Source organism: Ranitomeya imitator, chromosome 1 (genome assembly GCF_032444005.1).
Source record: "Ranitomeya imitator isolate aRanImi1 chromosome 1, aRanImi1.pri, whole genome shotgun sequence".
Classification (NCBI taxonomy): Eukaryota; Metazoa; Chordata; class Amphibia; order Anura; family Dendrobatidae; genus Ranitomeya; species Ranitomeya imitator.
The window spans coordinates 402,928,353-402,954,293 of NC_091282.1; the positions used below are offsets into that span (position 1 = coordinate 402,928,353).

The 25,941-nt window shown below is 46.0% G+C and overlaps 1 protein-coding gene across 1 annotated transcript in view; it reads left to right on the plus strand.

The window, feature by feature from the left end:
- IPO4 (importin 4) overlaps nucleotides 1-25,941 on the plus strand; it is a 320,435-nt gene that overhangs the window by 95,822 nt on the left and 198,672 nt on the right. Inside the window, exons 9-10 of the mRNA XM_069762452.1 lie at nucleotides 889-972; nucleotides 1,739-1,903. Of these exons, the coding sequence (XP_069618553.1) occupies nucleotides 889-972; nucleotides 1,739-1,903 (249 nt within the window). The remainder of the gene's footprint in view (nucleotides 1-888; nucleotides 973-1,738; nucleotides 1,904-25,941) is intronic.

Here is a 25,941-nt window from a genome sequence, read left to right on the forward strand (position 1 = left end):
CTTTGAGAAGGCTTTGTATAAAAATGGTTGCAATTCCTAAACTTTTCTCAGGGTTTTTTTGTTCAACCGCTTTAAATAAATCTGAAAGTTTACCCTTTAATTGCATCTCGGTTGTTTCATTTTAAATAAAAAATGGTGGCATTCAGAACCCAAACCACGAAGATTCAATCACTGTCCAAATATTTCTGTAAAACATACACTTCTTTCAGCATAATATCGACATTGACCGTTTAAGTGTAGTACTAGGAATGTAAAATCCCTGTCAGGCTAATAAACCCTATGGACGCGTTTTGAATATAGCTTTCATAATGTGCATGCTAATCATAGATAAAAAATATGCCAAGAATTTCTCCTAAAGGGAACCTGTCACCAGAAATAATGCTATTAACCTGCAGATACGCTGTCCATTTGCAGGTTAATAGCGTAATTATGCTGTCCGGCGGCTGCACAAGGCCGAATGCATTGGGGAGAAAATGATCTTTATTTTCCTCACCAGTATTCCGTTTCCAGTCATGGAGTCTGGGGCGCCATGGGTTCAGCCACGCAGTGAGTTTACCGAGCGGCCACTGTAACCGCACCCCCTGCCCTGACTGACACTGGCTCTGCATTGAGGCCAGCTGTTAGTGAGGATCGGGGGCACGGTTACAGCGGCTGCTCTGAGAGCGGTGACTGAACCCATGGCGCCCACACTTCCATGACTGAAAACCTAATGCTGGCGGGGAAAATAAAGTTCATTTTCTCACCCACTGCATTCAGTTGTGTGCAGGTGCCGGACAGCATCATAACGCTGTTACCATGCAGATTAACCGCATATCTACAGGTTAATAGCGTTTATTTCTGGTGACCAGTTCCCATTAAATGTGACTTTGCTCTGTTTTTCTTTTGCAGATCGCCATAAACACATCACTGTCTGACAACCTCCGTGTGAAATCCCTTTACTGTATTCGCGTCCTCATCAAACTGAAAAGCAAAGTGAGTTGTATGCTGGTTGAATAACTTCTATTACATTAGTTAGGGAATGGCAATCATATTAAATGGGAAATTGACAAGTAATTTGTGCAATTAAAACAAATGTGGGCAATGCCGTGTAGTTTTCTTATTCCCATGCATATGGTAATGTATTAAATAGTCGTCTTCATTCCAACAGTCTGCACGTTACAGAGAACATTTACCGTAGTTTGCATAGGTCTGTAAGTTATTTCTATTGATCACACAGGTTTTTTTTCAATACCTCTTCATAACCCAGCTTAGTGTAAAAGGAAGGCCCGCTGGCGATCAGTAGACTTGATCTACTATTTAATTTCTTATTGTTGTATCAAAATTACAGCTAACAGACTGGCAAGTGACACAATGCTGTAATCGGGAGCTCGGTCCCTGCATCATGCTGCCCTCAGATTACCGAGTAAAAATGTGGTAACTGATTCCCTTTAAACAGATTGGCTTAGTGTATTATAAGGAAATTCTGTGTTGATAAATGGAATGTGATGTTTTAGAGATTTGGCTGTTAGCCAGAATAGTGAATTTGGAGGACTTGGCATATCTTGGGGTTATGTAGACATCTAATGATCAGTAGGTATTTGTGGGTGTCCCACTTGTGGGAAACCCTGGCATATACTTTTCACTAAGGATCCTTCCTAAGAAGAGGAGGCTTACAAAATGGACAGCCTCTTTTAAGATGAGTATCACTGTGTTGTTCTTGAATTAAATGGCTTTTTCATGTTTACATATACCTTTTTAGTCCATCTTGAAGCAAAAGCTGCTGCCTCAGATTCTCAATGCGATTTTCCCCATCATGTGCGCTGAGCCTCCTGCTGGGCAGTTGGACCCTGAAGATGAAGAGGAGGATGAAGAGTTGTTGGAAGAAGAAGCTGAAATACAGTTACCCAAACACTATGCAGTTCAGGTCAGTCAGACAAATCATAAATTCATTTAGAAATCATGGAAATGGTATGCACTTTGTACAAAAGTATTGTTAATCTATGCAATTTTGCTTACCTTTTATTTTTTCCTCCAACAGTGGAAATATATTTAGTTTATAGAGTTCAAGGGATGGTCCAATACCTAAAATGTCCATTTGAAGATATATAGTATCTTTATTATAAAATGTCTTACACTTTTCCCTACCCTGATAACCCCTAGATGCGGGTTTTTTTTTTAACTTCTGTTCCTGTGACTGTTCGTTTGAGAGGATTCTCAAATGAGGCACTATCAGGAAGCTGGGACTGCACTCACTACCCATTATCGTCTATTGCCAGCCTGTAATTAGGAAGTCAATAAGGGGCTGTGCTGCAATCACTTACCACTTTTTTTCTCTATCACTTGATTGGGGGACTCGGGAAACCATTGGGTATGCGCTGCTGACAAAAGGCAGTTAAAAGTTACCGTATAAGCCGAGGCAGCTACTTTTGCCAAGGAAAACTGGGTAAGCGTATTGACTCGAGTATAAGCAGGGTATGCATTGTCCCCTCATCCCTGTCCTGCTGTGCATGGCTCCCTCTTCCCTGTCGTGGTATGAATGCCTCCCCCGTTCCGTCCCTGTATGCATGCCTCCTTATCTCCTATCCCTGTGTGCATGTTTCCTATTGAAAAAAGCAAAACAAAACATCCTACGCACCTACCTGCTGGCACTGCATCTTGTTCCGGCCGCCAGCGCCTGCCTGCTTCTCTTCCTGTGCTCAGTGGTCACGTGGTACTGCTCATTAAGGTAATGAATATACGCTCCACGCCTATGAGAGTGGAGACGCGTCTATATTCATTACCGTAATGAGCGGTAACACATGATCACTCAGCAGGAATAGCTGCAGGCGGCGGTGGCCGGAACGAGATGCATTGCCAGCACCGAAGGCGCACAGGTAGGGGAATATGATGTGTGCGCTGGCACCTGCTACTCCGCCACCCCCTCCTCCCCCACCGGCTTTCTGTGTCGTGACTCTTGTATAAGTTGAGGGGGTGGTTTCAGCACAAAAAAAATGTGCTGAAAACTCGGCTTATACATGAGTATATACGGTAGCTAATCCTCCATAGTATACACCGGCTAAACGGAGCCACTTTTAGTCCACTTCCAGTTTGGTCTGAGAAGGAGGTGTAAATGGGTCTTTCACTAGATGCATATCTACCTCTGTGTTCGTCATTTTTCAGTATTTTTTTTTTCCCAGAAGGTTCTTTCGGTCTTCCTCTTGGAGGGAAACTGTGTGAACAGTCACACTGTTATCCCACAGAGAGATAGAGAGTACGGCGTAGACAGACATCCGTGTACTCATCTGTCTATCTGGCAGGACTCTAACCTCTAACACATCAAGAGTATTCAGGGCATCCTCGCAGTGAAACTGGTGGACTGGTCCTTACCTTCATCCCCTTGCCCCCGCACCCCTCAGAGCCCCTGTGTGGGGTGGGAAGACGGAACCAGTACCATCCAGCTGCGCAACAGACAACCTCAGGGACCAGGTACCCTCCATCTGCCCAACTTAAAAAAAAGATGGAAGCAGCACTCCTTGTTGTGTAGAAAAATATGCTATTTAATAGCCCATGAGGCGATGCTTCGGCTCTGTATGAGAGCTTTCTTCAAGCTTGAGTGCTGCTTTCATCTTTTGTTATATATTATATATAATGTATTTCATAATGCTGGTGCTGTTCTTGTCTGTTATATTTTATAGATAATGCGAGCATTATGGATAATCCGGTGTATTTTTATATATAATAGCAGTACGGTATTTTATTTTTAAGTCTGTGGGGGGCGTTTTCTTCCCCGTCTGGAGCTCCGGTGTCTTGAGACGCTGGTTGGGATCTCCTTAGTTATCTTTTCAGCCCAACCACGGCACCCAAATCCCCCTGCTCCCTACCAGCGGCAGGGATTTTTAAAATTTAGTCCACGACTCATTTTGGGGCCTGTTATTGCAGCCAGCCAATCGGTTGTATGGGCTGTAACCCAGCGCACTCTTTCTTTAGTGCGGCAACTCGGCGCACTCTTTGACTCTGCCCCTTTCCGGCGCCATCTTTTATCCTATGTCAGAGCTTGAGGCTAGTTTGTTCCTCGGCTCCCGTGGTTGCAGGTTTCCACCTTCCTTTTCGAGGAAACCAGTCCTACTTCTCGTGTGAGTCTTCCTGTGGGGTGCGCACGTTTACTAAATCTCTAACGGCCTCCCATGTGCCTGGGGGCATATGGGTTGAACACTCTGCAGCGTTCATTTCCTTCTTAGTCATCCTCTCTCCATTCTCCTCCTTCTATCGGTCTCTTGATATCTTGTAACTGGTAAATCTGTCGAGAACAGTTTCTTCAGACACTCAGAATCCTTTAGTGTCTGGAGAGTCATCATAATTGTCTTCAAGTCTGTATCAATGTAAAATTCTGGACGCATATTGACATGGGTCAGACCTTAATCACTTTTTTCCTGCTCGTTTCATCTGGGCCAAGGATGTCTTGCACAATTTATCCTCGGCCCTCCATTAGCAGCTATCTAGGCTGTTTCTCCGTTATCTGTTTTTTACTTTCCAGAGTCTACAGAATGCTCACTTTCATCATCCTCCTTTGTGATTTCAGGCCTGGGCAGAAACGTTTTGCATATTACAGTGGCTGGGCCTCAACCTGAGATTCTCCCTCTGCTCGTGCCTTTGACTAGTCCTTGTTTGTCTTCCCTCCCTTGGGGACTGCTTTAGTACATCCCATGGTTTCCTGTGTCCCCCCAATGAAGCGATAGAGAAAAGAAGATTGTTGGTTCTTTCCATAAAATCTTTTTCGGGGGCTTACTTGGGGGACACAGCACCTGCCCTTTTCTAAATACTTCTGTAGGGCCAGTGTGTTTTTATTTCAGGTTGCTTCTCCTACTGCTTTCGCACTAAATGATCAGTTGCTTCGGTAGGTGGGTGTATACTACTGAGGAGGAGCTAACCTTTCTGTTGCCTAGTGTCAGCATACAATATGCTCCACCAAACATACATATTGATAATATCCCAATTATTGGGTATCTACCCTTATTCTATATCGTGTGGCGGATTAAAGTCATGGGCACATCAACAATGAGAAATCAAAAAAGCATTTGCAACAAAGCAAAAAAAGTTGTACCAGTCCAAAAAAATATCAACAACATTTTTAAACTTTATTATTAAAACGATTACAAAGAGGTATAGGCACAGATGTAGGGACAAACCATGTGTAAATTGCTGCAATGCATCAAGGCACACAACACCTCCCAGAAACTCCAAAAGTGTAAATGTAAAAAAATAATTTCCTTAATAGGAGTGCAGAATATTCTGCCATAACTAGTAACATAAAATCTACCGCAGAGTTATCAAGAATATGTATGGCACTGTTGCTACAAATGATTCTATAAATCAAGTGCATGCATAAGTCTTAGAAAATTACAAATAGATATAACATCATTATTGTTTGCTGCATGTTTCCACTGCCATAATGTAGTACAACACGCCCAATTAGACAGCCATCAGATTACCTGAAACTAGTAATGACCGTGGCTCGATGGAGTTAGTTTCAGGTAATCTGATGGCTGTCTAATTGGACGCGTTGTACTACATTGTCAGTGGAAACATGCAGCAAACAATAATGATGTTATATCCATTTGTAATTTTCTGAGACTTATGCATGCACTTGATTTATAGAATCATATGTAGCAACAGTGCCATACATATTCTTGATAACTCTGCGCGGTAGCTTTTATTATGTTGTTATGTTACTAGTTATGGCAGAATATTCTGCGCTCCTATTAAGGAAAAGATTTTTTTTACATTTACACTTTTGGAGTTTCTGGGAGGTTTTGTGTGCCATGATGCATTGCACCAATTTACACATGGTTTGTCCCTACATCTGTGCCTATACCTCTTTGTAATCGTTTTAATAATAAAGTTTATAATGTTGATATTTCTCCTTCGCCTCATTGGGGGACACAGGACTGTGGGTGTATGCTTCTGCCGCCAGGAGGCTGACACTAAGTAAACTTGAAAAAAAGTTAGTTCCTCCTCCATCGTATACACCCTGACACTGGCTACCGAAGACTCCAGTTCATGCTTAGTGTCTCAAGGAGGCACACCTCTGGGTCCTGGATCCTTTGGACCCTTGTTTTCATCGCTACATCTATGGTTTAAGGGGGCGACGGACCCTTTTGAGGGTCTGATCTCCCCAAACCAACAACGGGCAAGCATGTGCGAGTTCCTCCACGTATCCTTTCCCGCGACGTGGGATCCCTCACCGGACTTGGCCCTGACCACCCTGAGGTATTTAGACCCTAGGCTGTACAGGTGCCCTGTGATGTCCGTGTGTCCCCCCTATTCCTACACCTCTGCTGCGGTAGATGGGGTGGTGGACGGTCCCTCTCCTTATCCCGGGCAGATAACGGAGCTAAGGTTCCTGCACCGTCATTTGCCTCCCACCGCTGGATATACGCTGTGGGGTACTCGGCCTGCAAAATTGAGGGAGTGGCAAGGGGGGGGGGGGGGCTCCTGACAGGGCGCACAATACATCTTCGTTGCTGATTTACCTGGCAGGCGTCTTTATGAATAGCGGCCCTGCAGTTCCCAGTGCTCTGCGGTGGCTTTTCTTGGCGGCGCTGTGTGGCAGCTGCTGCGGTATTTTCCCTGTGCTGCGGCGATGCGGTACTCCCGACGCCGCGGCGGTACTGTGCCTCCGGCGCCGCTTCGGTGGTACGGCTGGTGACGTGGCCTTCCAGAGGCTTCAGGCTCCGGCCTGGCCTCCAGCAACACTTCCGGGTCGTTCAGACCCAGGCTTCCACCCAGCAGACCACGCTGTGAGGCGCCACCCCCTCTGGCGCATCCACTTCCGGTTCCGCCTTTCCTTCCCTCTCCAAAGGGAAAATCGAGGCCCTGGCTTCAGGCCTACTACAGGCCGCACCGCATCATGATATGTCTAGAAGGGCCGCACGCCCAGAGTAATCGCCACTTCGTGTGTTCGATCCCGTCGCTGTAATTGTGGGGACACAGGATTGGGGTAAGTGCTTCTCCCTCCAGCTGGCAGAAGCATTATTTTTTTCCCAGTCTCAGGCCCTGGGTATAGCTTTTTACGGATCACTATGTCTAGAAGGGTTAAAACTCACACTGTCTTATATACCGCTTGTGTGGCTTGTCGTGCTGCATTCCCGCACGCCCAGAGTAATCGTCTCTGCGAGACCTGCCCAGGAGCACCCCCCCCCCCCCTGCCAGCTCTCCAGGAATCTCTCCTCTGGCTCCTGCCCCTCAAGCTGATGCTGGAGCAGCTCTGCCGGAATGGGTCACGTCCTTGTCGCAATCCATGGCGTCCCTAACCGAAGCAATCAAATCCCTTCAGACCCCAGCGGTTAGGGCCAGCAGTCCATCTGCCTCAGAGAGGGTCTCGGGAGCCTTCGGCCTGCAGGGGCCGCGCCCGCACTAGACAGACGCGTGGAAAGCGGATTCGCACAGCGTCACCCAGGCTCTCAGGTGCTTCTGCATCCTGGAGCTCCGTATCTCGTTATCCTTCTCCAGCAGAGAGCGGGGAAGTTGAGACAGACCATGAGACAGACCATGAGTCAGAGGAGTCCCTTAACTTCGAGAATCCTGGGTTCCAGGAGTCTGTAGATAGCCTGATTGAGGCTGTCAATCAGTCCCTGGGGATAGAGGATTAGCTCACATCATCCTCAGATCACAAAATCTCATTTAAACGGGCCAAACGGGCCCATAGGGTTTTTTCCTCTCACCGAGTTGAGGACCTGATTCGGCGTGTCCGGGAGCACCCGGACAAGCGTTTTTCGGGGCAAAGAGCCTTGAAGGTTAGGTATCCCTTTGCTGCTGAGCCATGTAGTAAATGGGCAGAAAATCCGTCTGTAGATCCTCCGGTGTCCCGTTTAGCCTCTAACACGTTGCTATCTCTCCCTAATGGCTCTTCGATTAAGGACCCTACGGATCGTCTTATAGAGAGCTTGGTTCGTTCCGTTTTTGAGGCTACATGTTCGGCACTTTTTCCTTCCTTTGCGGCAACTTGGGTTGCTACGGCTATGATGTCTTGGTCGGAGTTTTTAACCAACAAAGGCTCTTCAAGAGGGTGATTTGCCAGCAGAGTTGGCGGAAAAGTCATCTCAGATAGCTCTTGCTGGTAGCTATCTGATCAATGCATCCTTAGATGCTGCAGACTGTGCCTCTTCAGCTGCGGCTAACACTATCAGAAGGGTTCTCTGGTTAAGGACATGGCGGGCAGACTCTACCTCCTAAAAAGTCTCTTACAACCTTACCGTATCAGGGGGGGTCGCTTATTCGGAGAGAAGCTGGATCAGCTTATTTCTGACTCCACAGGAGGAAAGAGTAAGTTTCTTCCTCAGCAGAGGATTAGACAGCCTTTTCTTCGCCAATTTCAGGCCCGTTTCAGACCCTTTCGTAATTCTAGATGGGCCCCAGCATCGGGCGCTGCTGCGCAGGGTCGACCGAATCAGGACCGAGACGTTTGGATCTCTTATACGGCCAATCAGGGTGGAAGAATGCGTTCCCAGTCAACTAGATCCAGAGGAGCTAGGACTCAAAGGTTTTCGGCCAAGTGACTGGAGGCCTCCTCGGAGTGTCTCCAACAGAGTAGGCCTGATGTCTACTTTTGTTTCGCCAGGTCTGGCTTCAAGTAATCCACGACCGGTGGGTGGGAGAGCTCGTATTTTCAGGTTAAAAGATAGAGCTGGTCTGTCAGCCTCTTCCCAGGTTTTACCCAAAAAGGATGGAACAGTAAGGCCTATCCTAGATCTGAAACGCTTAAACAGGTTTGTCCGCGTTCGTCACTTTCGGATGGAATCTCTTCGGTCAGTGATTGCTTCAATGGAAAAGGGAGAGTTCTTGGCCTCAATAGACATTCAGGATGCCTACCTCCATATTCCCATTTTTCCTCCTCATCAAAGGTTTCTCAGGTTTGCTTTAAACAACCTGCACTTCCAGTTCACGGCTTTACCCTTTGGGCTGGCTTCCGCCCCCAGGGTGTTCACGAAGGTCATGTCAACTGTGGTGTCCATTCTGCACTCCTGAGGCATAGTAGTCTTGCCATATCTGGACGATCTCCTGATCAAGGGGCCGACCTTTCAAGCTTGCAGGGAGAATGTCGGCATTACTCTGGACACCCTTGCTTGTTTGGGTTGGCTAGTAAATTTCAGAAAGTCATCCCTACAACCTTCTCGGAGGATCTCTTTTCTAGGCATGATTTTCGATACCTCTCGAGCCCTATCATTCCTTCCCCAGGACAAGGTCCTAGCCCTTCGGCGGGAAGTGAGGAACCTTCAGCAACCGTATTCTCATACGATCCGGTCTTGCAAGAGGGTGTTAGGAAGGATGGTGGCAACTATAGAAGCAGTACCATTCGCACAGCTTCATCTTCGACCTCTCCAACAGGCGATCCTAGCAGTATGGAACAGGAATCCTCTCTCCCTCAACCGCAGTTTTCGGTTGTCTCCCCAGGTCAGACAGGCTCTCTCATGGTGGCTAAGCAGCTCATCCCTACTCAGGGGGAAGCCCTTTCCCCCAACCAATTGGCTGGTGGTCACAACAGACACCAGTCTCCTGGGTTGGGGAGCAGTGTTTTTACACCACACAGCTCAAAGGGCGCTGGTCTCCTCTCGAATCAGATCTCCCCATCAATCTCTTAGAAATTCGGGCGATTCGACTAGCCTTGCAGCATTTTCACCATCTTCTGGTGGGTCGCCCTGTCCGAATTCAATCGGACAACGCCACAGCCGTGGCATACATAAATCATCAAGGGGGCACCCGCAGCAAGGCAGCCATACAGGAGGTAAAACACATACTGTTCTGGGCCGAGAGAAATCACACTGTGATTTCAGCAGTCCACATTCCGGGCGCAGAAAACTGGGCGGCAGATTTTCTGAGCCATCAGGGTCTAGCGTCCGGGGAATGGTCTCTCCATCCCGAAGTATTTCACCAGATATGCCATCTATGGGGGACCCCGGATGTGGATTTAATGGCGTCCAAGGGGAATGCCAAGGTACCCAGGTTTGTCTCCCGGTACCGAGACCCACAGGCATTCGCCGTGAATGCGCTAGTACTAACTTGGAACCAGTTCCAAGTTCCACATTATCACCAAGTGATAATGTGTGAAAAAATGTAAAGCGCTGCGGAATATGTTAGCGCTATATAAAAATAAAGATTATTATTATTATTATTATCTCTTATCTATTCCCTCCTCTGGCATTACTCCCGAGGGTTATCAAGAAGATCAAGTCAGAAGGAGCGCCTGCTATTCTGATCGCCCCGGATTGGTTGCGTCGGACCTGGTATGCCAACCTAGTACAGCTTCTCACCGGGGTTCCATGGCGGCTCCCCGATCGGCCGGATCTTCTATCTCAAGGGCCGATCTACCACCAGAACTCAAAGGGCCTACGTTTGACGGCCTGGCTGTTGAATCTTGGGTTTTAACTCAGGCAGGGTTCTCCCAAGAGGTAGCAGATACCATGATCAGCGCTCGCAAATCCGTTTCGGCCAGAATTTATCATCACACTTGGAAAGTTTTTCTCTCTGGGTGTAGAGAGCGCGGGCTGCCTCCTTTGCGTTTCTCCGTCCCAAATATTCTAGCCTTCCTCCAAGTGGGCCTGGATTCAGGGCTTGCTCCGAGTACTCTTAAAAGGCAGATTTCAGCCTTATCGGTCCTTTTTCAGCGTAGGATTGCTACTAACCGTCAGGTCAGGACATTTATTCAGGGAGTCGCTCATAAGGTCCCTCCTTATAAAACTCCTTTGGAAACTTGGGACCTTAATTTGGTCTTAAGGGCCTTGCAGGAGGCTCCTTTTGAGCCTCTTCAAGATATTTATTTGACTGTCCTTTCCTGGAAAGTCGTATTTTTAGTGGCCATAACTTCCATAAGGCGGGTATCAGAGCTGGCAGCCCTCTCCTGTCGTACTCACTTTCTACGTTTTCATCAGGACAAGGTAGTGCTCAGACCAGCACCTTCCTTTCTTCCGAAGGTTGTTTCCTCTTTCCACATTAATGAGGATATAGTTCGTCCCTCCTTTTGTCCGGCACCTACACACCGTGTAGAAAATGCTCTCCATACGTTGGACCTAGTGAGAGCTTTGAGGAGATACATTTCCCGGACGGCTCCTTTCCGCCAGACAGATGCTCTGTTTGTCCTTCCGGAAGGTCGCAGGAAGGGATGCGTGGCCTCGAAATCTACCCTGGCCAGGTGGATACGAGCGGCCATCCAGGAGGCCTATCACGCCAAGGGCATGATGTTTCCGGCTGGAATCAAAGCTCACTCCACTAGAGCAGTGGGGGCTTCCTGGGCGTTTCGGCACCAGGCCTCAGCAGAACAGGTTTGCAAAGCTGCAACCTGGTCTAGTTTGCATACTTTTGTCAAACATTATAATGTCCACTCCCAGATCTCTGCAGATGCAAGTCTGGGTAGAAGGATTCTTCAAGACAACCATTATTTGGATAACTTTTACTGGTGAGTTAATTTCCCTCCCAGGGACTACTTTGGGACATCCCACAGTCCTGTATCCCCCAATGAGGCGAAGGAGAAATGGGGATTTTTGTGTTACTCACCGTAAAATCCTTTTCTCAGAGACGCTCAGTTTTCTGTATTTATGCTGTTATATTATTTGTCGTGTTTTGTTCTCCTACTGCTTTTGCACCGAACTGGAGTCTCCGGTAGCCAGTGTCAGGGTGTATACGACGGAGGAGGAGCTAACTTTTTTAAACTTAAAAGTTTACTTAGTGTCAGCCTCCTGGCGGCAGAAGCATACATCCACAGTCCTGTGTCCCCAAAAAGGATTTTTACGGTGAGTAATACAAAAATCAAAAAAAATTTTTGGACTGGTACATCTTTTTTGCTTTGTTGCAAATGCTTTTTTTTATTCCTAGTGGCAGCAGCATAGACCCCATGGTATTCTGTGTTGTCCAATGAAGGCTCTGAGAAAGATTTTACAGTAAGAAAATCTTTTTTCATCGCCACTCTGAAGATGTCCTGCACGACTCAATGGTGCTAATAGAAGCTGTGGAAGAAGTGACTGGGGTGCTGTCACTCTGCTTTTATCCCCGCTGTTTGCAGCTTCTTACTGGGAAAGGAGATGTCATAAGGGGGTCCTGATAAAAGCAGGATGAGTTACAGCAGTCCCCCCTCAACAACTTATATCACTACCCTCAAACAAATGTTCTTCAGGGAGCTCCAATTATTTACCCTGGTTTTATCATCACTCCCTGATGATGATTTTTTTGAGGGTTGTGATAGAAGCTGTCACTCGCCCTTCGTTTATTACCACCTCCTGATTCCGAGTGTCGGAATCTCAGCAATTACTCCCACAACTTTTATTAGCACCATGCATTCAGGACATTTTCAGAGTACGGCACGGGAACTGTGGTAAGTGAATGTATCGCCACCCCCTGATGACATCCTGTTCCAGGCAGGATGATAGACGCTGTTGGGAAGTGAGTGTAACTCCAGTCTCCTGATGATGCTTTATTAGAGACTCTTCTCAAATGAAACATCACTGGAAGTGAATTAAAGAAACACATTTATGGATTAGTTATACATCAAGACTTGTAAGCCATTATATATTAACCCCTTTACACCCCAAGGCTGTTTGCACATTAATGACCAAGCCAATTTTTACAATTCTGACCAGTATCACTTCATGTGGTAATAACTCTAAAACGCTTCACCGCGGATCCCACTAATTCTGAGAGTGTTTTTTTGTGACATATTGTACTTCATGAGTGGTAAAATTTCTTTGATATGACTTAAGTTTATTTGTGAAAAAAGTGGTTAATAAATAACTTTCCCCACATGTCTACTTTACATCAGCACTATTTTGAAACATAGATTTTTTTTTTTCTTAGGAAGTTGTAAAGGTTTAAAGTTGACCAGTGATCTCTGATTTTTCCAACAAAAACCAATTTTTTAGGGAACACATTACAAATGTCTTTTAGGGGCCTAGGTAACAGAAAATGCCCAAAAGTGACACCATTCTAAAAACTGCACCCCTCAAGGTGCTCAAAATCACATTCAAGAAGTTTATTAACCCTTCAGATGCTTCACAGAATTTTTTGGAATGTGTAAGGAAAAAAAATGAACATTTAACTTTTTGTCAAAAATGTTTACTTTCTGCCCTATTTTCTTTATTTTGCCAAGTGTAACCGGAAAAAAGTTGACCCCAAAATTTATTGTGCAATTTCTCCTGAGCATACCCATACCCCATATGTGAGGGAAAACCACTATTTAGGCACACGGTAGGGCTTGGAAGGGAAGGAGTGCCATTTGACTTTTTGAATGTAAAATTTGCTGGAATAATTAGTTGACGCCATATTGCATTTAAAGAGCTGTGTGTGCCTAAACTGTGGAAATTTCCCCAAAAGTGACACAATTTTAGGGTACCAGGAGAAATTTCACCACACAGGCACCATACTATTTGTCGCGCAATTTTTCCTGAGTATGCAGATACCCCAAATGTGGGGGTAAACTGTTTGGGCTCACGGTGCGGCTCAGAAAAGGAGTGAAGTTGGAACGCAGACTTTTGATTGAATGATCGGCCTATGTTATGTCTAGTTTGGCGAGCCCTGATATGAAAAACCTCACCTATATTGGAAGCTAAACCCCTCAAGGAACTTATCTAGATGTGTGTTTAGCACCTCGAACCCCCAGCTGATTCACAGAAGCTTATAACGTAGATCCGTGAAAATGAAATCAAATTTTTCCCTCAAAGATGTTATTTTAACCCCCAATTTTTTATTTTCACAAAGAGGAGAAAATTACCCCAAGATTTGTGCAATTTCTCTTGAGTAAGCCAATACCCCATATGTGGTCGAAAACTACTTTTGAGGCACAGTGCAAAGCTCAGAAGGGAAGAAGCGCCATATTTGGGTGCAGATTTTGCTGGAATGGTTGAGCATGCCATGTCACATTGGCAGAGCCCCTGAGGAGCCTGAACAGCAGAACCCCCCATAACTGACTGCATTTTATAAACTACACATCTCAATAAATTAAGGGTGTAGTGATCATATTAACACTACATGTTTGTCACAGAATTTTATACCATTGGGCTGTGAAGAAAAAAATTAATATTTTTACCACCAAAATTTAGTTTGTCCCAGATTTTACATTTTCACACTAGGAAATGGTTAACATAGCATCAAATGTTTGTCCCACAATGTCTTCTGAATGTAGAAATGGCCTATATGTGGCTGTACAGTACTGCTTAGCCATACAGTGAGAATCAGGAGGGACGGAGCGCTATCGGCTAAGCAGTACTGTTACACCGGAGGCATCGTGGAGCGCATAATTTTCTATAATCGTTTGCGGACTCCATATACAGAGCCCCTAAGTGCTAGAAGACCAGAATCCCCCCTAAAGTGACCTCATTTTGGAAATGTATCTACAGGTATAGTGACGATTTTGACTTCATGGGTGTTTTCCAGAAACAAGCAACAGTGGATGTTGCGGAGTGCAAATTGAAAACTGCTGTTGTAGTACCTGTACATAGTGCCCAGCTCATGCACTTGTAATTTAAGCGAGCTCTCATCGCTGCAGAAATGCCAAACATGTGGTCTCTAAATGTGGTTTAGGCACACTGTATGTCTCAGAGGGAGGCATTTGGTTTTGGGAGTACGGAATTTGCTGAATTTATGGGGGGCGAGAGACATTTTACTTTTCCAGAGCCTTTCTACTACAGTACTTGGAAGCCCCCTATATTGCCGCTAAGAGATGACAGACTGGAGAGGTGGGACTTTTTTTGTGGTTTGAGTTAAAGCTTTTATTGGGAACATTTTACATAACATTTTGGATCATATTTATCCAGTGCTGTACTCTCAGCACTTTTTGTGGGGTTTCCCATTAAATCTTTGAGTGACGTAATTATTTTATAGGAAATCTCCCACCTGAGGTTCCATCTGAATCACTTATTGCATGGGTTTATATGGAAACCCTGGTGTAAGCACAGCGCGCAGGATAGATATGAGCCGTGCCTTATATCGATCTTTGGGAGGGGAGAATGAACAGTAGGTGAAAATTTTTCTTTTCTCCTTCGCCTCATTGGGGGACACAGACCGTGGGTGTATGCTGCTGCCACTAGGAAGCTGACACTAAGTGATACAGAAAAAGTTAGCTCCTCTCCTGCAGTATACACCCTCCTGCTGACTCTCAGCTAACCAGTTCTTGCTTAGTGTCCGTAGGAGGCACACGGGCTGGTCTGCTATTCAGACCCCAAAAACTCTTTCTACCTTTACAACGGACGAATGGGGCAACTGATTCTTTCATGTTCCGATCTCCTTGAACCAACAACAGGCGAGCACGGGAGTTTTACCTCTCCGTATCCTCTCCTGCAACGTGGGAAGCCACTGCCTGAGCTGATTCTAGGGGCGACGGGCCCATTCAAGGGCACCGATCTCCCCCCTCTCATCAGACGAGCACTGGAGTGTCACCTCCAGTATCCTATTCTGCAGCCAAGCCTATTGCCGGACATTCAGCCCTGCCCAACGGGTTTTACCCTCGGCTGTTCAGAGGCACTTTCCAGCGTGGCGTCCGAGCAGCCCCCACTGCACCACCATGAAAAGAGGATGGTACAAGAAGGCGGACGGTTCCTCTCCACCTCCAAAGGGACGATGGATTGAGGATTTTTCTTATCCCTGCACCGTCCAAACAGCAGCAACAGCACAGGATCTCTTTCTTTTCTGACCTGCTGAACAAAGCTGCAGACTGGGGTAAGTGCCGGGGCTCTAGCGGTGGAGCGTTCTGCGCAATCGGCGGCTTCTTTCCCCGTTTTCCCGCGTTCGGCACCGGCTGGCTACAAAAATTTAGCCTCCGGCTTCAGGTTTGTGTAGGCCACAACCCGGATCTCCGCCCCCTGCTAGGCCGCGCTTCAAGCTCCGCCTCCTTATTCAGGCACCTCTCATTCAGGACGAGAACTCTATTCTCGGCGGCCATCTTCTTCCTCCTGCCATTTCTGGACACAAGCTCATCCGAAAGTGGCTGCTGCACCATCGACATTCGGGATGCTTACCTTCACAAGTCATGAGCTTGCCCTTTGGCTTTGCTACTGCTCCCAAAGTGTTCGCCATTTTCATGACGGCTCTCATGCCCCTCTGGCACTCTGGGTGTGTGGCCGTTCTCTATCTGGTCGACTTCCAACCGTCCTTCCAGGATTACGCTGAACCCGTCTATATACATATGTACCTTACGATACCCTTCCTCACCTGGGCAAGCGGATAGACTCAGACAGGTCTTCCTCGTTTCCAGCCCAGCAGATATCCTTTTTTAAGGACGATCCTGGACACCTCCAGAGGGTTGGAGTCCTCCCTTGAAACAAGGCCGTGGTCCTTCAACAGGGAGCCCCCGCACTTGGTCACTCATCCCCTCTTTCCGGGCCGGACTGGCCATCAGGCAATTCTGGCAAATGCCAGAAAGGCCTGTCTGGTCGTGGGCTATCTCTTCTGCTGCGTCGTTAAGACGCGGGTCCTCAAGACAGGGCTGAATTGCAGCCCCAATTGGTACCTGCCCTCATTCTATCAGAGTTGCTATGAGTAGCCTTCAGTAGAATAATAGCAATGGAGGCAGTTCCCTTCGCTTTGCTTGTTTTTTTTTTCTACAGGTCAAACAAGTTTCCAAAGGATAATCTTTGAGCGTCTTTCTCATCCGGGGAAGATCCCTTCTTCTGGTTCAATGGTTGCTAGTAACTACGGAGCGTCCCAGCTCAAGGCCTCTGGTTATTTCGGGAATCCAGTCTCCCGATCAGTTCTTTCTGGGGATCCCAAAGGTAACTCTGCGCCTGCAGCAGGCCCAATGCTCTCTGGCAGGTCTCCCCATCCAAATTCAGTTGGATATTATCACGGCTGTGCAATACATCTACCAGGTACCCGCGGTCAGACACCTTGACCTACGTACCTCACCCTCTCTGATGGGCCGAGATCTATCATCCGGTGATCTCGGCAGTACTCATTCCAGGAGTACAGCTCTGGGCGGCAGCTTCTCCTAAGCCGCCAGGATCTCGCCTCAAGTGAGTGGGAAATTCTTCCGGAAGTCTCCCAACATGTCTACCTTCACTGGAGCACTCCAGATGTAGATCGGATGGCGTCCAGCCTGAACGCCAATGTACTCCAGTTCATGTTTCGGCTTCGAGACCCAATAGCCATCATTGTGCATGCTCTGGTTCTTCTGTCATGCCAGCTCCTTCACGCCTTTCCCACTAGTTCCGAGGGTATTTAGGAAACAGGAAGGCCCCAGTGATCCTGGACATCCACGTTGTCGAGGTCAATTCAGACGAGTCTTCGGAGCTGGCCACTCTGTTCCTTCAGATCTTTTTTCCTTATTTCCATCAAGGCAAGGTTGTCCTCATCCCGTCCCCATCCCTTGTTTCCAATGGGGTATCGTACTTCCACTGTTACGAGGGCATCGTTCTTCCTTCTGCTCTTTCAGCTCCAGTCCACAAAACGGAATGGATGCCCCATTCCCTGGACAATGTGAGAGCCCTGAGCAAGTACGTGTCGAGGACGGCGTCCTTCGAGAGGATGGACAACCACATTTGGGCTTCCTGGCGTTTTTTCAAGAATGGCTTAGCCGTGTCTTCGGCCATGTTAGTCTGGTGGATTCTTTACGCATCCAGAAGTCCTTCCGTGTTAGACGTCAGCCTATTTTCACTCCACTCGATCGATCGAGGTTCCTTGGGTTCTAGGCACCAGGCGTCAGCACAGCGTATCTGTCAGCTTTGCGGGTTCATCCAGCCCGCATGCACCCTTGAAGCACCATAATTCCCTGACCTCCGCAGACGTGAGTCTGGGCAGGCGAACTCTGCAGACCGCGGTGGCGCACTTGTAAGTGGCGTTACACAGGGTCTGTTCTGATGATGTTCCCGCCCAGGGACTGCTTTGGGACGTCCCAAGGTCTGTGTCCCTCAATGAGGCGAAGGAGAAATAGGGATTTTTGTGTACTCACCGTAAAATACTTTTCTCCGAGCCATTCATTGGGGGGGACACAGCTCCCGCCCTGTTATTAGTTTGTACTTGTTTTTTTTTATAATTAACATGCTATTCTCTCATATATAATTTCACATGCTATGTATATATATATATATATATATATATATATATATATATATATATATATATATATATATATATATATATATATATATATATATATATATAGAGAAAAATTGGAACAGCATCCAGAGAATACCTTCGGTCGCGGTGCAAAGCTCTCCCAGCCAGCAATCCAAATGGCCTCAAACAGTATAAGAAAAAAAGAAAAGCAGCACCAAATAATAAAGAATGTGGACTTTATTGCCTGGCCGGCGTGGCAACGTTTCGGATATCAAATCCTTTCTCAAGCCATATATATATACATATATATACATATATATACATATATATACATATATATACATATATATACATATATATACATACATATACATACATATACATACATATACATACATATACATACATATACATATATATACATATATATATTGTGATGCAGTGATCCCTGTAACAGGTAGGGGGCGCTGCATGGTCTCCCCAGTATTCGCACGGTGGCGTATTGAGGCTGTGAGAGTGCATGGCAGTTGCATGCATGGATGTGATTGTGACAAAGTCCGGCATTGTGGTAAATGGCCGATATGTGTGTCGCAGAGGAGGAGACTCTGCGCTGCTAGCCTGAAGCGATGTAGTGTTGTGGGACTATAGGTCCCAGAAGTATTTTGTATGTTTATAATGGGAGGTTGGCAGGGCTAGTTATGTGAGATGGGCGGGACAAACTAGCCACACACCCACACTCACACCCAGGGGAGTGGTTACACCTAGATAATGTGACCAGGGTGTGGGTCACATGTGGTCTGAGTGTGTTAGAAACTTCTGTGTTGGGCGTGTTAGCCCTGAAGAGCACGTGGTGGGACTTTGCTATTGGTGGCCTGGGTATTGGACAGTCCCAGCCAGGGACGGACGTCCTGAATAGTACCCGGACAGGCCACCTGTGTGATCCTGAGTAACCTGGGTGTTGGGAGGTCCTGGGAGTAGGACCGGATCCCTGAACAGCACGAGGTGAGGACAGGGACCTGCTGAGCCAGTGACAGCTACTGTGTGGGGAAGCTACAGTCCTTCGGTGGGTCTGGGCTGACTAATGTGTGCCGACCAGGCAAGTTGGTGATCCCCGTGAGGCAGCCTTCCCAAGAGAGAGGACTGACAAGGAGAGTCAGCAGGTGGGGCAGGAGCTCCCAGAAGGTACCATAGTCTGTTGGTGCTTCTTATGTTATATGAACTGTGTGGTAACCCACGGCAACTGGTCAGAGGAGGACCAGCGTGATTAGTTGCTGCAACCTGTTAATGTGAATACAAGTTAAACCATATCTTGCTGTGTTAAAGAATGGACTACATGTAAGTCAGTGATATGCAACTTGGCTTACGATGCGGTTTATGCTGTATAAAATAAACCGTATGGACTGTTTTTGTGTTCAAAATTCGTGCCCGTGCGCTTGAATCCCGTGCCAAGTGAGTAATCCCCTACCCGTTATTAAGTGCAATCTTACTATATACAGTACAGACCAAAAGTTTGGACACACCTCATTTAAAGATTTTTCTGTATTTTCATGACTATGAAAACTGTACATTCACATTGAAGGCATCAAAACTATGAATTAACGCATGTGGAATTATATACTTAACAAAAAAGTGTTAAACAACTGAAATGATGTCTTATATTCTAGGTTAATCAAAGTAGCCACCTTTTGCTTTGATGACTGCTTTGCACACTCTTGGCATTCTCTTGATGAGCTTCAAGAGGTAGTCACCGGGAATGGTCTTCCAACAATCTTGAAGGAGTTCCCAGAGATGTTTAGCACTTGTTTGCCCTTTTGCCTTCACTCTGCGGTCCAGCTCACCCCAAACTATCTCGATTGGGTTCAGGTCTGGTGACGGTGGAGACCAAGTCATCTGGCATAGCACTCCATCACTTGCCTTCTTGGTCAAGTAGCCCTTACACAGCCTGGAGGTGTGCTTGGGGTCATTGTCCTGTTGAAAAATAAATGATGGTCCAACTAAACGCACACCGGATGGAATAGCATGCCGCTGCAAGATGCTGTGGTAGCCATGCTGGTTCTGTATGCCTTCAATTTTGAATAAATCCCCAACTGTGTCACCAGCAAGCACCCCCACACCATCACCCCTCCTCCATGCTTCATGGAGGGAACAAGGCATGTACAGTCCATCCGTTCACCTTTTCTGCATCGCACAAAGACACGGTGGTTGGAACCAAAGATCTCAAATTTGGACTCATCAGACCAAAGCACAGATTTCCACTGGTCTAATGTCCATTTCTTGTGTTCTTTAGCCCAAACTGTTCTCTTCTGCTTGTTGCCTGTCCTTAGCAGTGGTTTCCTAGCATCTATTTTACCATGAAGGCCTGCTGCACAAAGTCTCCTCTTAACAGTTGTTGTAGAGATGTGTCTGCTGCTAGAACTCTGTGTGGCATTGACCTGGTCTCTAATCTGAGCTGCTGTTAACCTGCGATTTCTGAGGCTGGTGACTCGGATAAACTTATCCTCAGAAGCAGAGGTGACTCTTGGTCTTCCTTTCCTGGGACGGTCTTCATGTGAGCCAGTTTCTTTGTAGCGCTTGATGGTTTTTGCCACTGCACTTGGGGACACTTTCAGAGTTTTCCCAATTTCTCGGACTGACTTCTTAAAGTAATGATGGCCGCTCGTTTTTCTTTACTTAGCTGCTTTTACTTGCCATAATACAAATTCTAACAGTCTATTCAGTAGGACTATCAGCTGTGTATCCACTAGACTTCTGCACAACACAACTGATGGTCCCAAAACCATTTATAAGGCAAGAAATCCCACTTATTAAACCTGACAGGGCACACCTGTGAAGTGAAAACCATTCCCGGTGACTACCTCTTGAAGCTCATTAAGAGAATGCAAAGAGTGTGCATAGCAGTCATCAAAGCAAAAGGTGGCTACTTTGAAGAACCTAGAATATAAGACATCATTTCAGTTGTTTCACACTTTTTTAAGTACCGTATATACTCGAGTATAAGGCGACCCGAGTATAAGCCGACCCCACTAATTTTGCCACAAAAACCTGGGAAAACTTAATGACTCGAGTATAAGCCTAGGGTGGAAAATGCAGCAGCTACCGGTAAATTTCAAAAGCAAAAATAGATACCAATAAAAGTAAAATTAATTGAGACATCAGATCAGAAGGTTAAGTGTTTTTGAATATCCATATTGAATCAGGAGCCCCATATAATGCTCCATAAAGTTTGATGGGCCCCATTTAGATGCTCCTGATTAAAATATGTCCCATATAATGCTGCATAAAGGGTAATAAGGGCCTCATAAGATGCTCCATAGAGATATTTGCCCTATGTAGTGCTGCACAAGTGTTATGGCCCCATAAGATGCTCCGTACAGTCACTTGCCCCATATAGTGCTGCATAAGTGTTATGGCCCCATACAGATGCTCCGCACAGGTACTTGCCCCATATAATGCTGCACAAGTGTTATGGTCCCATTATAGTGCTCCGTACAGCCACTTGCCCCATATAGTGCTGCACAAGCGTTATGGCCCCATACAGATGCTCCGCACAGCCACTTGCCCCTTATAATGCTGCACAAGTATGGCCCCATAAGATGCTCTGTACAGCTACTTGCACCATATAATGCTGCACAAGTATGGCCCCATAAGATGCTCTGCACAGCTACTTGCCCCATATAATGCTGCACAAGTATGGCCCCATAAGACGCTCTGCACAGCTACTTGCCCCATATAATGCTGCACAAGTATGGCCCCATAAGATGCTCTGCACAGCTACTTGCCCCATATAATGCTGCACAAGTATGGCCCCATAAGATGCTCTGCACAGCTACTTGCCCCACATAATGCTGCACAAGTATGGCCCCATAAGATGCTCTGCACAGCTACTTGCCCCTTATAATGCTGCACGCACAAGTATGGCCCTATAAGATGCACTGCACAGCTACTTGCCCCATATAATGCTGCACAAGTATGGCCCCATAAGATGCTCTGCACAGCTACTTGCCGCTTATAATGCTGCACAAGTATGGCCCCATAAGATGCTCTGCACAGCTGCTTGCCCCATATAATGCTGCACAAGTATGGCCCCATAAGATGCTCTGCACAGCCACTTGCCCCATATAGTGCTGCAAAAGTATGGCCCCATAAGATGCTCTGCACAGCTACTTGCCCCATATAATGCTGCACAAGTATGGCCCCATAAGATGCTCTGCACAGCTACTTGCCCCATATAATGCTGTACAAGTTTGGCCCTATAAGATGCTCTGCACAGCTACTTGCCCCATATAATGCTGCACAAGTATGGCCCCATTAGATGCTCTGCACAGCTACTTGCCCCATATAATGCTGCACAAGTATGGCCCCATAAGATGCTTTGCACAGCTACTTGCCCCATATAATGCTGCACAAGTATGGCCCCACAAGATCCTCTGCACAGCTACTTGCCCCATATAATGCTGCACAAGTATAGTCCCATAAGATGCTCTGCACAGCTATGTGCTCCTTATAATGCTGCACAAGTATGGCCCCATAAGATGCTCTGCACAGCTACTTGCCCCATATAATGCTCTGCACAGCTACTTGCCCCATATAGTGCTGCACAAGTATGACCCCATAAGATGCTCTGCACAGCTACTTGCCCCATATAATGCTGCACAAGTATGGCCCCATAAGATGCTCTGCACAGCTACTTGCCCCTTATAATGCTGCACAAGTATGGCCCCATAAGATGCTCTGCACAGCCACTTGCCCCATATAGTGCTGCACAAGTATGGCCCCATAAGATGCTCTGCACAGCCACTTGCCCCATATAGTGCTGCACAAGTATGGCCCCATAAAATGCTCTGCACAGTCACTTGCCCCATATGCTGTGGCTGCCATAAAAAAAAAAAAAATCACATACTCACTCACCTGTCTTCGCTCAGGACCCCGGCACTGTCACCTGCTCCTCATGCGGCTCCGTCTTCGGCACTGATGCTCAGCAGAGGGCGTGCACTGACTACGTCACCGCGCCCTCTCACATGAGCGTCACTGCTGAAGACAGAGTGACACCCGGACTGAGGAGCAGGTGACTATCGCGCAGTGCTTCCCCTCTCCCTCCATATATACCTACCTGGTCCTGGTGCTGCGTCCCTGCTTCTTCCCCGGCGCTGCATCTTCTTCCTGTATTATGCGGCCAGCGTCACCGCTCATATACAGTAATGAATATGCGGCTCCACCTCTATGGGGGGTGGAGCCGCATATTCATTACTGTATATGAGCGGTGCCATGTGACCACTCAATACAGGAAGAAGATGCAGCGCTGGAAGAAGCAGGGACTGCAGGGACCGTGCCGGGAGCAGGTAAGTATAATTACACAGCCCCCGCTCCCCCTCCCGTGCCGACCCCAGGGTATGACTCGAGTATAAGCCGAGAGGGGGACTTTCAGCCCAAAAAAATGGGCTGAAAATCTCGGCTTATACTCGAGTATATACGGTATATAATTCCACATGTGTTCATTCATAGTTTTGATGCCTTCAGTGTGAATGTACAATTTTCACAGTCTTGAAAATACAGAAAAATCTTTAAATGAGGTGTGTCCAAACTTTTGGTCTGTACTGTGTATATGTATATATATTATTTGATCTCCTCCTGCTTTTGCACCGAACTGGTTAGCTGAGAGCCAGCAGGAGGGTGTATACTGCAGGGGAGGAGCTAACTTTTTTTGTATCACTTAGTGTCAGCCTACTAGTGGCAGCAGCGTACACAGACAGTCTGTGTCCCCCAATGAATGGCTCGGAGAAAAGGATTTTACGATGAGTACACAAAAATCCCTATTTTTTATTTTTTTTTACACCGTTCCTAGTGTGGTATAAGTGTTTGGACGACTTTATTCTTCATGGCAGTGCGATTAGTGATACCAGGCTTTTATCGGGTTTTTATGTTTATCTGTTGTCACAGAGTAAACTTTTTTTTTTCTTTTCCCAAAACTAATGTTTGCATCACCATATTTAAAGAGCTTTATTTTTTTCGTTTTCAGGCTCATGACAGCTTTTGATCGCTTCCTATTGTGATTTTTGGCAGGCAGGATAAACAAAAACCAACAATCTTTATTCTTCGGGGCAGTACAATTATAGTGATGCCACATTTAAATAGTTTTTTTTATGTCATGATGCTTTTACACTATTAAAATCTTTTTTACAGAAAAAAAATTGCTTTGCTTTATTCTGACAGCTGTAACTTTATTTTTTGGCTGATGAAGCTGTATGGCTTTTTTTCGTGGAACAAGATGACGTTTTCAGCTATACCATTTTTATTTACATTCGTCTTTTTGATCGCATTTTATTCCACTTTTTGTTCGTCAATATGATGATAGTGTTTTTTTGCCTACTTTCTATATTTTTTGTGGTATTCACTACAGGGGTTAACTAGTGTGTACTTTTATTGGTTTTTTTAATAATATTTATATATAGTTTTTTTTTCTGATTGAAAAAAATATTTTTACAACTTTTATTCTTTTCCCACTATGGGAGTAGTGATGAGCGAATTTGTTTGGATAACGATCGCCAAACATACATTCGCCACGAATATGGCACATTCGGATTCGTGATCGGAAACGCAAACAAGATTTTATAAAATCTAACATTGGTTGAAAAGTGCGGGAAAATATTTGAGTTGCCACAAAAGTATTTCCAGCAGTATAAAAATGATAATGGTGGTGTATCATGAGCGTTTGGCACGTGTTTGATGAGGAGAGGGAGTTTGCAAAGCTCAGAGGCGCATGGCATTTTTGTAAGCACAAAATTTTTTTTCCCCCTGCGGTTTGGCAATCAGGGCGCAGGAAACACCCACAATGTCCTGACGCAACGGCTTATGTTATTGGCTGCTAAAATCACATATGTCTCTCTGTATAAATATCGGATATCTTGTTTCGCGCCATCTTGACACTGTATCAGCGCAGAGAGGCTGCTCCTGACGCTGGCACTGTTAGCAGCAAGATTTTAGCTAGTTAGCTAGGCGGTTGTATATCCGTCAGATATTGTAGCTAGCTAGTGTCCAGTGTGGCCATTTAATTTACCTTCCAGCCATTTTTTTTTGGCCATTACTGAGGTCCACAGACAAAACCAGCAGGGCACATGTCCTACAAGTGTGTTGTGCACTGCTTTTATTGTGCTCCATGCACGAGTATAGCATTATAAAAAATATTTTTTCACTAGTTAAATGTGAAACAGCCTGGTGTATCCCACCTTGTTATTTAGTGCTGTGGTGATATAAGCATGTCTGCAGACATAAGGCACATTTTAAAAAAATTATAATTTTACTTTGCAAAAAGTTAGACAGCCCGCCGTATCACACTTTGTCATTTTGTTGGGTTGAAATTACGCTGTAGAAGCCTGATTCAGAGGCCACCCAACAATTCTTGTGTTTCTAACGTCATAAAGTAGGGGACCTGACTTTAAAATAGTTTGTAGCATCTAGTGTGTTATAGAGGCCTGATCCAGAGGAAACAAAAATACTTCTGTTCCTAGTGTCATACAGTAGGGAACCTGACTTTAAAATAGTTGGTAGCATCTAGTGTGTTATAAAGGCCTGAGCCAGAGGCCACAACAAATTCTTGTTTTCCTAAAGTCATACAGAAGGGGACATCTGACTTTCAAATTGTTTGTAGCATATCTTCTTTGTTATACAGGCCTCACCCACACTTAAACAATTCTTGCAGGAGTGGCAAGGGTTGCCTAGCCTGGGCCTTTTTCACACTGCAAAGGATGAGCCAGCTCGTGTAATCTGCCAACTTTGCAAAAAGAAAAAACAAACAAAACTGAGGTTGAGGTAAAAAAGTGCAATAATTTGACTACTACATGTATGAACCTTCACATGCGCAATCCACATGCGTTACTCTGGGAATCCCACTGCGCTAAAAGGCAGACCAGCGGACCTCAACAACCATCAGCCGCCCCATCAATTACATCTGCTTCT